This window comes from Mesitornis unicolor, unplaced genomic scaffold (genome assembly GCF_000695765.1).
Source record: "Mesitornis unicolor isolate BGI_N332 unplaced genomic scaffold, ASM69576v1 scaffold2020, whole genome shotgun sequence".
NCBI classification, from domain to species: domain Eukaryota; kingdom Metazoa; phylum Chordata; class Aves; order Mesitornithiformes; family Mesitornithidae; genus Mesitornis; species Mesitornis unicolor.
Window position 1 is genome coordinate 49,331 of NW_010158811.1, and position 14,067 is coordinate 63,397.

At 37.5% G+C, this 14,067-nt stretch overlaps 1 protein-coding gene across 1 annotated transcript in view; it reads right to left on the reverse strand.

The window, feature by feature from the left end:
• ACSS3 (acyl-CoA synthetase short-chain family member 3) overlaps positions 1–14,067 on the reverse strand; it is a gene marked incomplete at its 5' end in the record, with an annotated part of 78,527 nt that overhangs the window by 26,902 nt on the left and 37,558 nt on the right. The window contains one exon of the mRNA XM_010184569.1: positions 11,737–11,840. Within this exon, the coding sequence (XP_010182871.1) occupies positions 11,737–11,840 (104 nt within the window). The remainder of the gene's footprint in view (positions 1–11,736; positions 11,841–14,067) is intronic.

Sequence of the window (14,067 nt, forward strand, 5' to 3'; positions counted from 1 at the left end):
CAAAGGTCAGACCATTAGGTATCTATGCAGACCTTATTTTCTCCATTCTTCAGCATACAACTGCTTGGCAGCAAAAGAAGCAAAGAAGTCTGTTTCCCAGCCAGTTCTTCATCATTAAAACTCAAGCAAGTTTCCAACTCTCTGACTACACTAGCGTTAGGTGGCCTCCCTCACAACTTATTTAGCACTGTTAACCCTGATAAATTCTGTCTAGATAGCCATGCTGCAGGCTGGTAACCCAAATACCACTTTAGTCTCATCCTTAGTGATCTTGGAAGAGAATGTCGGATAATTGTTTTGTAAAGCTCAGCCATGCCTTCAGCAAGGACTCAAAAATATCCACTGCATAATTTTGCCATGCAGTTTTCTTCATCTTTTCCCTGGAAGAAATTTACGTTCTCTGTACAGCTCCAGGTTGGTGCATGAAGCATTCTGAAGCATTCATGTGTAGAAATACCAAGTACACCTGGTTAGTGCTAGGTATATTTAACTACAAACAGTCTGATGCTAATTATCCATCAACACTCAAACAAGGAGATGGCACCTGGCCACTGTTATCTCAGGGCACAGGGGAGAACAGGTTGGATAATCCCAATGCGGTGTGATGTGCGATGCTAGGCTGGCAACTGGCAGACTGCCACAAAAGTCCACAATACAGCTGTACCCACATTGTTCATATATGTTGACACGCCATGATTTTTACTGCTTTCTAAGGCTAAAGTCTAGTGAAAATTACTTTTCAGATCTATGATAATTATATCATGAACTTCCCCATCCATTTTAGTAATTTCCTGATTTTGCTTAAGCCCGTGATCAAACGAAGTAAAATTTAATGTCAGAATTTATATTTACTGACATTCTAATCTTCTAATATATTTAACAGAGTACTGCAACAAATCATAACAGAAAAGTGCCACAAGGAGACAACAATGACTGAAGAATCTGGAGAACTTAAACTCTTAAGGATTCCCTGATTCAGTTTTACCAACTGTCAAAAAGCAAGTGTGAAATTAAATCCAATTCACACATTATGCACAATTAGGTTAGATTAAAGACAATCTGTCATCCTAAACTGTGAAAAGCTTTGCTGGCTAGACGTGAAACTTCAAAAACTCTTTCATGCATCGCTTGGTATTTCATTTCACCCCTTATTTCTGAGAAGTACGACAGATGCAGCAGAAAAAAATCTTGAACAGTGATGGTAATTATCATTTATTTTCCCTCCACCTGACTGGATTCTTAACTTACTCCTCTTGTGAATTAAGCTCATGCAGCATCAACACAATAAATACCAGGTGCATATAGAATGCCAAAATACGGTGAGTGAGTGGCATGGGTCTACCTTAGCACGACTCACAGGAAGTAACTTTTAGGTGAGGTATGCAAGTGGAGTAATTTGTAATCAAGATTTTCATACTTGTCTTACAAGGAGTTTTTCAACTCCTTACAAACTTAAGTAAAGCTAGGGTAAAGAATATGCCGTAAGCCAATTGGAAAGAACCTCAGTTACAACTTTCTTGCTCAAACATTTTATATTATACCTAAAGCACCACCTTGTTCACCAGGCTGCCTATGCTTTAGATTACATTCATTTAGCAGAAGATCAGAAGAATTTGTTACCTTGAGGTGGGATCACTGCAAAACATATTAGTTCACCCCACTAGTACCCTACAAAACAAAGTGTAAAACCTCTACAAGTTAATTGGAAGCCTCATGGAAGAAAAACTGTGGTGTTCACCTCATTCTTCACATTCAAGTGAAATTTGGCCTTTCTTAGTTTGTTAAATTGTATGCAAAGCCTTAAAAAAACCTCAACTGCTTAAGTTTCTCTGCTTAGAAACCATAATGCAGAAACTTCACTCAGAAAACATGGAACAGATATATAAATAGGAAATTAATCAATCCATGTTTGAAAGGGTGACTGAAAAAAACCCCCCAGTTTCATTAAACAGACAGCACAGGTGCATTTGTACACTAGGACCAGTGTGTTGCCCAAAAATTTGCTTTTTTCCTGGTTATGACTACTTGCTGTTCAGTGTTCACTTCCACTTGAAGTTCTCCTTATTCTTTATTGTACGGTAGCACCGAGGGTGCTCAATCAACAACAGAGCCATACAATACACTACCACAGAAAGTGGTTACTGTCTGAAAGACAGCACAGACAATAGCTAAAAGGGACAATGATGTGACAGTCATATTCATTTTCATTATACATTTTATGAAGAAGGATGATTTTGTAACTAAAATGCACAACTGGACACTGCACAGTTGACTTGGGCTATTTCAAATGTACATCAGTGAAGATAACTGTAAAACAATGTGTGGTCTCATTAGTCTACTACACCTTGGCTGTACATTCCTATCTTCCCTTTTCCCCTATTTTTGCATGGAATTGGATTTAACTGATTCAGATTTTAAAAAAAAAAACCAACAACAAAAAACAAAACACCAAAAAAACAAAAACAAAAAATTCTTTATTTCAGACAGATTAGATCTGCCTAAATCAATGCTCTGATTCTGGTTGCCACGCAGCCACACTCAGGCTAGAACTGGCCTAAGAGCAGGGTTACAAAGGCAGTGTCAGAGATGAAGGAGGGATGCTCCCCTCCCTCTTTCACTAGTGGTCTGCATGTTTGTAAACTTAGACAGTCCAGAAATCACACACCCAGTTACACACTGCTACCGGAAAGCTAATTATCTCAGTACGTTTAATTCAAAATAGAAAGTGTATCACAGGTGTTTCCTCCCCCACAATCAATTTATCCACTTAGTTTAACTCATGGTTTAGTTTATCACTTCATATTATAAATGTCAAATGCAGCACAGGTACACATTTAAGTGCTTTCATAAGCCAGGACATTTTTCTGTAGCTCCATCGACAAACAGATTTCTGAAAGTTCATCTATGTAGTTACTCTATTGGTTTAACTTTGTAACAGATCCTAACCTGCACTGGTATGGATCAATGCCTTCCACCTCAGCTGGGACACTACTTCTAGTCTTTAAAAGGAAATACTGCATTATATTCAGCGTTACACTAAGTAAAGTGTATTCATACTTAAATAAATGTGCGAGCATTCTCATATTATTATGCATGTATACAGCACTGAGAATGACAGCTTCAAGCTTGTTTGCACAATCCAAGAGTTATGATGTTAGTATAAACCTGACTGTGGAGCCACATTAACACGTGTAAAACAGCTGTATACAGCTAGCCAGAAACAGAGTGTTTCCCTTGCTTCTTGCCAATGTACAGAAGCACAGGGAAAATAAATCACAAAATAATCTAAAGGTATTTGAAAATCTGAAGCCCGTTTCTCAAAATAAAATCCATCTTGTTTATAAAGTAATATATTTCCTGAGAGTACCTGAGTTTCCATGCATATTCTTAGAATTTAACGTCAGAAGAGAAAGCAGCAACTCTTTCAGGATTTTCTAAATGCTTCAAAGCACTTGTCATAATGCATCTATTACCATGAATACATATCACACTTGTGAAGCCAAATACTTCTTGTATAACAGTTCTTTCTATTGCTAAATTCAATCTACTCACAAAAACACAAAACCAACCCCCAAAACTATTAAAATTCCCCCAAGGGTCCTTTCACAATCCTATCCAAACACAGAATGTATTTACAAACTGTGCTGTTCACAGTATCATACGTATACACAAGGCCTCTGAAGACTTCAAAGGACATCCAAATAAAATCTCCAGAATAAATGTACAAAATATAACTGTAAAGAAGCTCTAATTAGCTTAAAGGTTGGAGTTCCATAACAAATATTAAAACCAAAGAAAGAAACAGGTTCAGTTATCATGAACTAGCAGGCTAGTCATAAAGTACCAGAATTTTATGCATTCATTTTGTAAGTATACCAGGCTCCTTTGCCTCCAAATGGTAATTCATAATGTACATCTTATAAGTTGCCTATAGCAAAATGACAGCCAAAATAATCAGAGGAGAACAGAAAGCATTTTGGTTATATTTTTGAGATGTCAGATGGCATGTTTAAAGATGCATTAAGTCAGGCAATGCATTGAATGATAATACATTTTCAGACTAAAAATTAATTTCCAATTTTTATTTTCCTTCTACTGTAACATCATAACTGATACATGATGAAATACTAAGACATAAATTGAGATTATAAAAAGTAATTACACATCTCAGTGCTAACCATTTACTGTTTAATCATTCTGGGGAATCTTAATACATTGTATGCATAATAATACTGCCAAGATGGAAAAGATAGATAAAATTACTACTATGCAATTCAAATATTTTTTCCATATCAGGGTCTAACATCTTAGAAACTCCTGTTCTCTCTCTTTCTACCTTCTCTGGGCAGCCTTAAATCCTGCAAAGGATCATTCCTTCCGTGCACTAGATCCATGCAGCTCACCACTAGCTTTCCTAAATCATCAGGAAAATCATCTACTTTACACTAATGAGGACTTTATTCTCTGAGCAACAAAAAAAAGCAGTTGCCATGCGACAAGAATGAGATCAGCAACCTGTAACATCCTCACACACACACAAACTGGAGGTGCTGTCACAGTTTGTTTCCTTCAGGCAGATGAGACTCAGCTGTTCTTATTTAACATACTCATTCCTAAAGGCATCCTCTCTTTTTCTCCATTTGCCTGTTCAGTGCACACCAAACATGGTTCATGGCTGAGCTCCACAACTTAAGACTGCTTTACAGTTCCTTTATTTTCCATCATCTAAACCACATCAGTGATATTTTTAAAAGGAGGAAAACATTTATAATACTTCATTCATATTAATGCATGTCCCCGGCTGCACGTGGCAAGACAATCAGCAAAGATTAAGATTAATAAGCACTGAGAAACTGAAGCCAAATGGGAACAGAAAAGCTTAATACAAGCTTTCTATCAATTCTAAGTTAGAAAATGTCAATGCAAATGAGACAGAGTGGCTACAGCACAGCTGATAATGAATTTGTATCAACACACAGGAGGTGCTGACCAGTGGGGAAATAGAGAACAGCCCGGAGGAAAAGAGAACCTTCCCAGTAATTTAAAGAACAGAGATGCGTGGGACCTAGTGTGCTTACTGAATTAACTATGCCCCAACGATAATTATTTCCATAAATAAAAACAAAAAGGATTAATCTTTTTTTCAAGCCACAACACTCAGTCCATCTCTGATCCAGTATCATCTTTGCAATGTGGCGCATTTCCCAAAATAAGAATTGAAAGCCATGTGAAACACACATCTGAAATAACCTTCAAGAGAGAAACATTTCTGGAGGAGAAAATACACTCTGTGAAATGGGGAAGACAATGAACAGCACTGAAGACCAGAATAAACCTATGCAGCTGTAATGATTCATTCAAAGTAAAAACACCTTAAAGAATATGTATATAATCTAGACATACATTCTTGCATGTCCAACACACACATGAGCAGTACACAGTAATAAACAAGACATTTCGGTAAAAAATATTTCTCAGCTAAGCAAGTACAGCCTAAATTTCTGAAACAGGATCCTCTTCCCATGGATTGCACAGAGAAAATTCATGAAAATTCAAGACTGGAAGATGAGTAGAGATGACTGTAAGACTGAAACGCTACAGAGGGCAACACAATCAGGGAAGCAATGTCACCCATTTTCCTAAGGCACGTCACAAATCATCTATAATGGAGATGCTAAACTCTGTTAGTATGAGCAGAGATTCAATATTTCACCATTAGATTAACAAGGATTACACCAGCAAAATGCTCAGTTCTGAACAATGGCAGTCTTCAATGCTTAACTCTCTTCTCTACCCGCCTGGAAACAGGGTGCTCTAAGGTAAGGTTTTCACTAATAAGCAATTTTATATAAAGGCTCATTTAAGAAACTTCTGCAATTCTAATATTCCATGTGACTGCCCATATAAAGGCCCAAGTAGTTCAGAACATAATGAAACACCTTCAAAAGTTAAAAAAAAAAAAGAGGTGGGGTGAAAAGAGAGTGAGGCTATGGAGATTTTGTCTCTGCAATTACAGCACACTCTGGGGAGTACACACAGATTGCAGGCTCCAGCGTCACATGCTGAGGAAAGGCAGGTCTCCCCACTCTTCCTTCACACTTGAGTAGAAACCTTACTGGAATGCTGGGGCACAGAGGCACCAACTGCTCTTCACAGGTTTAAGAGACTGGTTGGCTCCCCTAAAGCAATTTAGCCCAAATTACTTGGTTCATTAGAAAACAAGAGTGTCAAATCCTAATTCAAACCCATGTCACTCCTTTCAGTTATGTTAAATTATCATATGATAAAAATTGCAATCAATGCTCCAACCTCAAGTGAGAAGCCAGTCATCAGGACAATTTAGGAAAGAGCTCCTTGATTTTGACACAGGTTGACCAGACAAAGAATAAAAATACATACAAGTTCTGTTCTTTTTCCTTTCTCTGCAGCTAAGGGTAAAGGCCACTGTATAGAATGAGACAGCCGCACACTACTGAAAGGTCAGTCTCTGCCTTGGCAATGCCTGTGGTCCCCCCAAAAAAATTCCTCCTCTCTCTCCTCCAATAAGGAAAACCAAAAACCTGTTTGAACCGGGTGTCCTAAGGTGACATTGAAGGAATGACTAGCTACTGTAACTAATGACACATAGTCCACATCTGCGCAAGTCTGATTGCTAAGCAGCAAACAATGCCTGAAACAATCATACCCTTTTCATACCCTTTGTCCTGGTTTGAGCTAAATAGAACTAATTTTCTATTTAGTGATTTTACTTTTCATCTCAGTCTCTTCTAAGTGGCTGAACTTGCTGAAACTAGCAGCATGTTTTCCCAGCATGTGCTGCTAGGAGATATGCTTAAGGCCAATTGCCTCACCATGGGTGCCGTGTCTGCGTCTATAGGAGGGAAGCGGACCCAAAACTGACCAACGAGGTATTCCATCCCACATACGTCATACTCGGTATAAAGCCGAGGGATCACGAGGGTCTCAAGCCTTTTTTCCATCTTGGAGCCCTTCCATCTCAGACCCTTCCGTCCATCTCGATCCTGCAATGGCCGACATCTGAGCAGACCCTGCTGGTTCATCTGACTCTGATCTTGATTCGTGTGTTCTGCATCCTGCTCTCACCTGCTGCTGAGTTTGGTCTGGGACTTTTACAGTGCCCTGCTCCGCAGAGTCTCTGCTGATGTAATCGTCTTCGGGGGAGGGTGGGGGGAGGATTTTATATTGGTTTTGTGTATATTAGTACATATCTGTATCTATTTCATTATTTTCCTATTTGCATTATTATCCCATAGTATTATTGTTTTATTAAATCTGTTTTAGTTTTATTTTCCAACCTGTAAAGTCTCTCTCCCTTATTCTCTTTTCCCTTCTGGGAAGGGGAAAGGTGTTAATAGAGAGCATCTATCCAGGATTTAGTGGCCAGCCCAGCCCTAAAGCACGACACCCTTAAAGGACAGAATGCAAGCCTCCAGTAGAGACATGATAAATGACCACTTTTCTCCTCTTCCTCTACATGAATACCTGTTACAAATTCAGTTATCCAGAAAACTATGCTCAGAGGAGTCTTTTCAGGGCTGCAGAGCTGTGGAAGTTTCTGCAGAGAGCTGTTCTGCAGGATATCGCCTTCCACTAAAAAAATATGATCCTAGTTTTGACAGGATCCACAGGTCTTTAAAAACCACAAGCTGCATCTACGCTGAGGCACCACCTGATAACCTAAACCAGTAGCTTGGATTTTGGAAGAAGTTTATTTCATTTCTTTCATTTTAGCTCCAAGTTCTTGGGCTCCATAACTCCAGAACTGAATTTCTGACACACATAAAAATAAAAATATTTACAAGAATCTATTCTTTTGCTGCAAATTACATAGAGATTGTTTGTTTAGTTCACCTTTCCTGCTGCCTCTTGGTCTGAAAATTTCACCATATTAAGGAATGCCCTGGACTGATCTGCACAGTTTTGAATGGGGGAAAGCAGAAGATGACAGGAGAACAAAATCTGGAATCCAGTTGCCAAATGTGGGGCGATGGAGGTCTAGTTTGACATGAGAGACATGTACACCTAGAGAACAATTCTGTATTTGAAACCTGGAAAGATTAGCTAGCAGAATTCAGTTGCGACATCCATCTTTCCAGATACTTGGGAGAAGAAGATTCTGCACAATGTTGCCAAGACAACACAATGGAAACTGAAGCGTGGGGACCACGTCATGCTGCCTGGAGACCACATTAATAAACTCTTACCCATACATGTTAGTGCTAGGAAGTAGTTCATTGAAATATATTACAGTGAGTGCACTTAACTATGATTCACATTTTTTTCCCCACTGAATTCAATTACACAGTTGTTTTGTTTGTATAGTGCTAATAAAAATAGTGCTAATAAAAGGTCTGTATAACCATTATTCTGATGCAGAATTACATAATTACAGTATTTTCTAATAAAAATATTACCAACATATCAGTTGCATGTTTTAAGACCTAAGACACAGAGAAGGGACAATTTAAAAAGTGACAGAGTATATTAATTAATCGTGCTACAAAACTTGGGGAATTCCTACCAGTAAATTTTATCACATTACGTCTCAGAGTACCCAAGATCTCATTACAATGTGTGCATACTAGAACCTTCTTTTTCAGCAGCCATAATGCAGCAAGCACCATGTGATTTTTGTCCTAATGTCTGCTGCAGACACCCATTTCCTATTGGATAATGCAGCTTATTTCCATGAAAACAGAAAATATGCACTATCTTCTCATAGTTCTGCCTGCTAGTGAGCTAACCTTCAGGACACAGCAGATCCAATTTGAACCTCCTACACTTTCATGCTCTGTAACTTTGATTCTCATAGTGCACGACCAAAAAGGCTGTATGGAAACCTGTCTCTTGACTGAGATTTTATGCACATCAAATTTTATCACTGAATTTTCAGTTTCAGTTCTGTTTCATCTGTATCTTCCTACGCATCCTCAAAGACAGAGTCTCAAAATGTTTCTATTTAGAAATATCAAGAGAAAAATTCTTTACGTCCTGTACTTATCATTAAGAAATGGAAATCTGACTTTATTTTTTTTATAAATGCCAAAAACTACGTGGTAGAGTTTCATTTCATTTCTTTCCGCTGCAATACTGAATAGCTAACATGAAAGCTGTTGAGGATGTTTAACACAAGCTTTCAGAGCCTTCGTTCTTCGAGAGCTCATCACATCCTCATGGCTGTTACCCTTTTTCATCTTCTAGAATTCAAAGCTAGTTCCAAAGGCAAGGTAACTCAAACTCACAATTCTATGTGCATAGAGGCCTCCCACACGGATGTGACACAGGAGGTACAACCCAAACACTGTTTAGGCTATTTCAAATGAATTTGGCGAAGTGCCTTGTAATGCACCTGGAATACTGAAACAGAGCTACTGTATCATTTCCTTAAAACATAACCACACAGAGAAACAGAACTAGGTCCAAAATGTGCATTCCTGTTCCCTCTCAGACACAGTATCACAAAACGTATGTAAATATGACAAGAAAATTTATCTCTGAGGAAGAAACACTCTGTTTTCTAAACTGAATTTGCAATGGCTTCCTGGATAGCTTGAGGCAAGTTACTTGTCTTTCTCAATTTAATGTCTGCAAGACTGGAATAACTTTACGTACTTCACATGGATCTTAAAATAATTAATTTGCTTGTGTTTGCACAACTACTTTGAAGATGAAAATTGCTATTTAAATGCTAAACATCCCTTCATAAAAATAAGTAAAAACTAAACACCTGCACCAATCCAAAACAAGATTATCCTCTTTCCATGTACAGATGAGCACAGGATCTGAAAGTACCATTCTTTCATCCTTTGCCATGTCCCCAAAGAAAACAGCAACTGCTTATCAGTCCTTGCTGCCTGAAATCCTACTTGCCACTCATTGATTCTGTGACATACATTTCACAGCTTCTAAGATGTGCTTACTACACTTGAAACACCAATATTAACATTTAAAATACATATTATTGATGAAGGCTTATTGAAACAAATAAAAGTTTTAATCAGTCAGGCTTTCTAGGTGAGGCTGCTTTGAAGTCCCCTAATGAAAGCTTTCTTCTGTTTCAAAGTACTGTTTCAACTCACAGTGATTTCATATACTCCATGAATCTTCCAAAGACAAAATGAAAGAAAAATCTACCTACACTTCTTTGTCCATACTATTTTATTTCTAGTTTCAATATATGGTGAAGGAGCCAAGAGCTTTCAAGATACCTTACTAAACCTGAAGAAGCAAATGGTTTACACTCCCTTCTTATTTTATGATACCTTTGTTTGTCAGCCTTTTGTTTCCCTTCACTCATATGCATTTCCATCTCCAAATAATGACTCAGTCACCTCTAATCTCTATGAAGCTGTAATCTCCCCTCCTTTTCTCAGTCATAAACAAGGGAATATAAATTCTCCATCATACCAGAAACACTAATTACACAGATACTGGATTGCTCTCCTCCTCTATCTTCTGCTTTAGCCTCTGTTGAAAGAGCCAACAATTAAGACATAACTGCATAAGTAAGATATACAGTATTCAGGTAAAATTAAGGCGCCAACATTTCTCACAGTTTTGCAATGCTCTTGCTTTGGAAGAATGCAGACAAATATCAAACTGGGGAATAAGTAACAATTTGCTACATTATCAAAGGTCAAAAGCATTTTCACATCTAGAAGTAAGAAGCTTTCATTCTGCATCACTGAGGCCAGTTTTTGCCTACAGATATTAGGATCACAGAGGAGCGAGCAAAATATAGGTCTTGTCCCTTGTATTTATCAATTCAGCAGATATCAGCAGATTAAATCAAGATTAAATAAAAAAGGACACTACTATCTTCCAGTACTTTCTCAGAATTTATCTAAGATTGTGGGTTTTTTTAATAAAAATGATGCATTTTAAACCTCTTCAACTGAATTCATTACATAATACATAGAAGAACTAAAGAGTTTTCCATTTTTTATTCTAATTTTATATATCTGATCCACAGTGAGGGAACCAAAATGTTTTTCTCCATATAGCGAAAGAATTGAAAAAAAATTGCATCTCACAACAATGATGCACAAAAAATAGAAAAGGTATTCTTGGAAGGGAGCGAGGGAGGGAGGGAAGGAGCGAACCCTTGTAATATATTTTCTTACCTTAAATAGCAATAACGTGTGTAAGAGGCAAAATCTGAATCTGATCTTGTAATAGTGAAATTTTAAAATATATTAATCCATAGTTATAATGAGATACATTTGATCAAACTTTAATTCAGAATTCAACTGGGATTTCTGACAGAGTTACACATAGATTGGTACTCTCATTCCTCTACTGCAGTCTTAAGTATCTAATCCTCCTCGAGTGAAATAAATGGGAGACATTTCAAAATATTAGGTTGGCCAAAAAGCAATTGTGTTTTTTTTCTGGGTAAATGAAAGACAATTTTTTTCATGGGAAACAAAAACTTCATTAAACAATATAGTGTCCATTTTGTGATGCAAAAAAGCATCAGAAAATACATTTTTTAATATATATGTTTTAAAAATGCTGTGTTTTAAATATATGCTGAAGTCACTTTTCAGACTACTTCCAAAAAATATTCTTCCTGCTTGAATTTTTATTTTCACACTTGGTTCTGCCTATTTAAATGGTCATGGAAAGAAAAAACAGTTCTACCTGCACACTCAGGAAAGAAGCCTGAAAATATCTCCTCATCATATTTTTCAAATGTTATTTTAAAACACTCACCAGTTTGCCACCAGTGGTCCAAGACAGGTACCTTGAAGACCTTTTTCGACCATTGTAGTGTGTCCACATCACAGTGCTCACCAGCTACAAATAACGTTCTGAACCTTTAAATAAAAATAAAACAGTATTTATCTTGATCTGGATGGGCAAAGGAAAACAAAGAACAAATTCAATAAATATCTCTGGTCCTCTGCAAGGATTCACTCTTCCTATGCTCTTTCCCACTAAATAAAAATTAGAATCTTAGCAATATTAACTCATACTACTTTATACATCATGTAAAAGCTTTATTTTCTGAATGCAAAGACCTTGGGAGACCAGAGGGAATCAACTGCCAGTGGACATAAAAAATATTTAAATGCTCTGTACACAGGAACTAGGTAGATATCCATTAGGCAAGACATAAGAATGAAATACCAAAAAAGGGTCAGAAAGCAATACCAGAAAAAAACATGAAGAAGTAAACAAAACTAAAAGGAAGTCCCTGTAGCATAACTCTAGGTTTTAAGTTGTTAATACTGTTCTACTTAAACAGATTTTAGTATTTTTAAACTCCTGAGTCATGTTTTTATAGGTCTTTAGAAATTAGTTTTGGAGGAAACAATGGGACATAAAGCCATTTTCCTGTGGAAAGGCAGGATATATATATGCATTTTAAAAAAATAAAAAAATAAAAATTGACTAGATAACACCCATCAGAACAACATTCAGCAGCCTTGGGTCCCTGACAGCAATACAAGACTTCAGCACACCTGTACCTGGACACTCTGTAGCCAGCTTTGGCAAAGAAGAGATGCAATGCCTGGCAGTCCTGACAGGTGTGACCTGCATGTTTGTACCATTAAATTAGGTAGTACTGTATAACTGGGTATTAAACTCACACACAAATTTCAGAACCTTTTATCAGATGTTTAGTCACACTTTATCATCCTACATTAGGCATTACAAATTCACTTCATGCCCTGTATAGAATGGTAAGGTCCTCTATGTCAGTGGTAGATTTCTTAAATATGACCATCAGTACTCAGAAGCCAGACATTACTGTACATTACTGCACACTGCTAAGGTTTTGAACATTTTCATGCTTGCACAGTAACTTTATTCATGTCATAGCAGATTTTTTGCACTTATTTCCTAATGAACAATGTAAAACCCTGTTAAATTTGTGTATGCTGCAGCCTCAACTTGAGTACTGTGTGTAGTACTGGTTCCCACAATTTAAGAAGGATGTGAAGGTACTTGAATGCATCCAGAGGAGGGCAACAAATCTGGTGAAAGGACTGGAAGGAATGTCCTGTTAGGAGTGGCTAAGGACTTTGGGCTTGTCTAGCTTGGAGAAAAGGAGACTGAGGGGTGACCTCATTGCTCTCTACATCTTCCTGAGGAGGGGAAGTGGAGAGGGAGGTGCTGAGAGGGATAAGATGTGTGGGAATGGTTCATAGCTGCACCAGGGAAGGTTTAGACTGTACATTAGGAAGCATTTCTTTACTGGTGGACAAACATTGGAACAGGCTTCCTAGAAAGATGGTCAGTGCCCCAAGCTTGTCAGTGTTTAAAGGCATTTGGACAGTGCCCTTAACAACATGCTTTGACTTGGTCAGCCCTGAAGTGGACAGGGAGTTAGACTTCTTGTAGGTCCCTTCCAAGTGAAATATTCTGTGCTGTTCTGTTCTATTCTATTCTATTCTATTCTCACAGATACTCATGACACTGGCCAGACACTAAGAAGATAAGTAGAAGATACCGAAGAGAAGAATCTTTTACAATCTTGCCCCCACACCTCTGACAAAGAATTAAGCAATTCACTTCAGGTAGAAATACAGAACTTTTAATTACGGTTCATGATGTACAGCTGAAAATAAATGGCCAACTATACTCAGACAAACTGCTGATTTACATTCAACACCCTGTCATTAGTAAATGCCTAGTTTTATAGTCTGTGTTGTGACAGAATGATTTCTATTGAGAGCAATGCATGGTAGTTATCTTACTTGGCTCTTACTATCAGAAAAAATATGTCTATGCTGAACTAGTTCTCTAGGCTTCTTCTGTAGTCCACAAAGAACAAGAGGCAGCTTTAGAGAGTAATTTACCTTTAAGAGATTCACAAGGGTAAGGTTTATTTTTTACATAATGAAAACAAAATTAAAACCAAACCAAACCAAAATCCAAGGCCCTAGAGCAACACTAACACACACATGACTAAGATACGGTGTAGAGAACTGGATAACCTACTGTTTAAAAAAAAATAGCAACAGATAGAGCTATTAAGTTATTGCATTATAACTTGGAAGGGATGTTCCTGCACCTCAAAAATAAGAAATCAGGAAT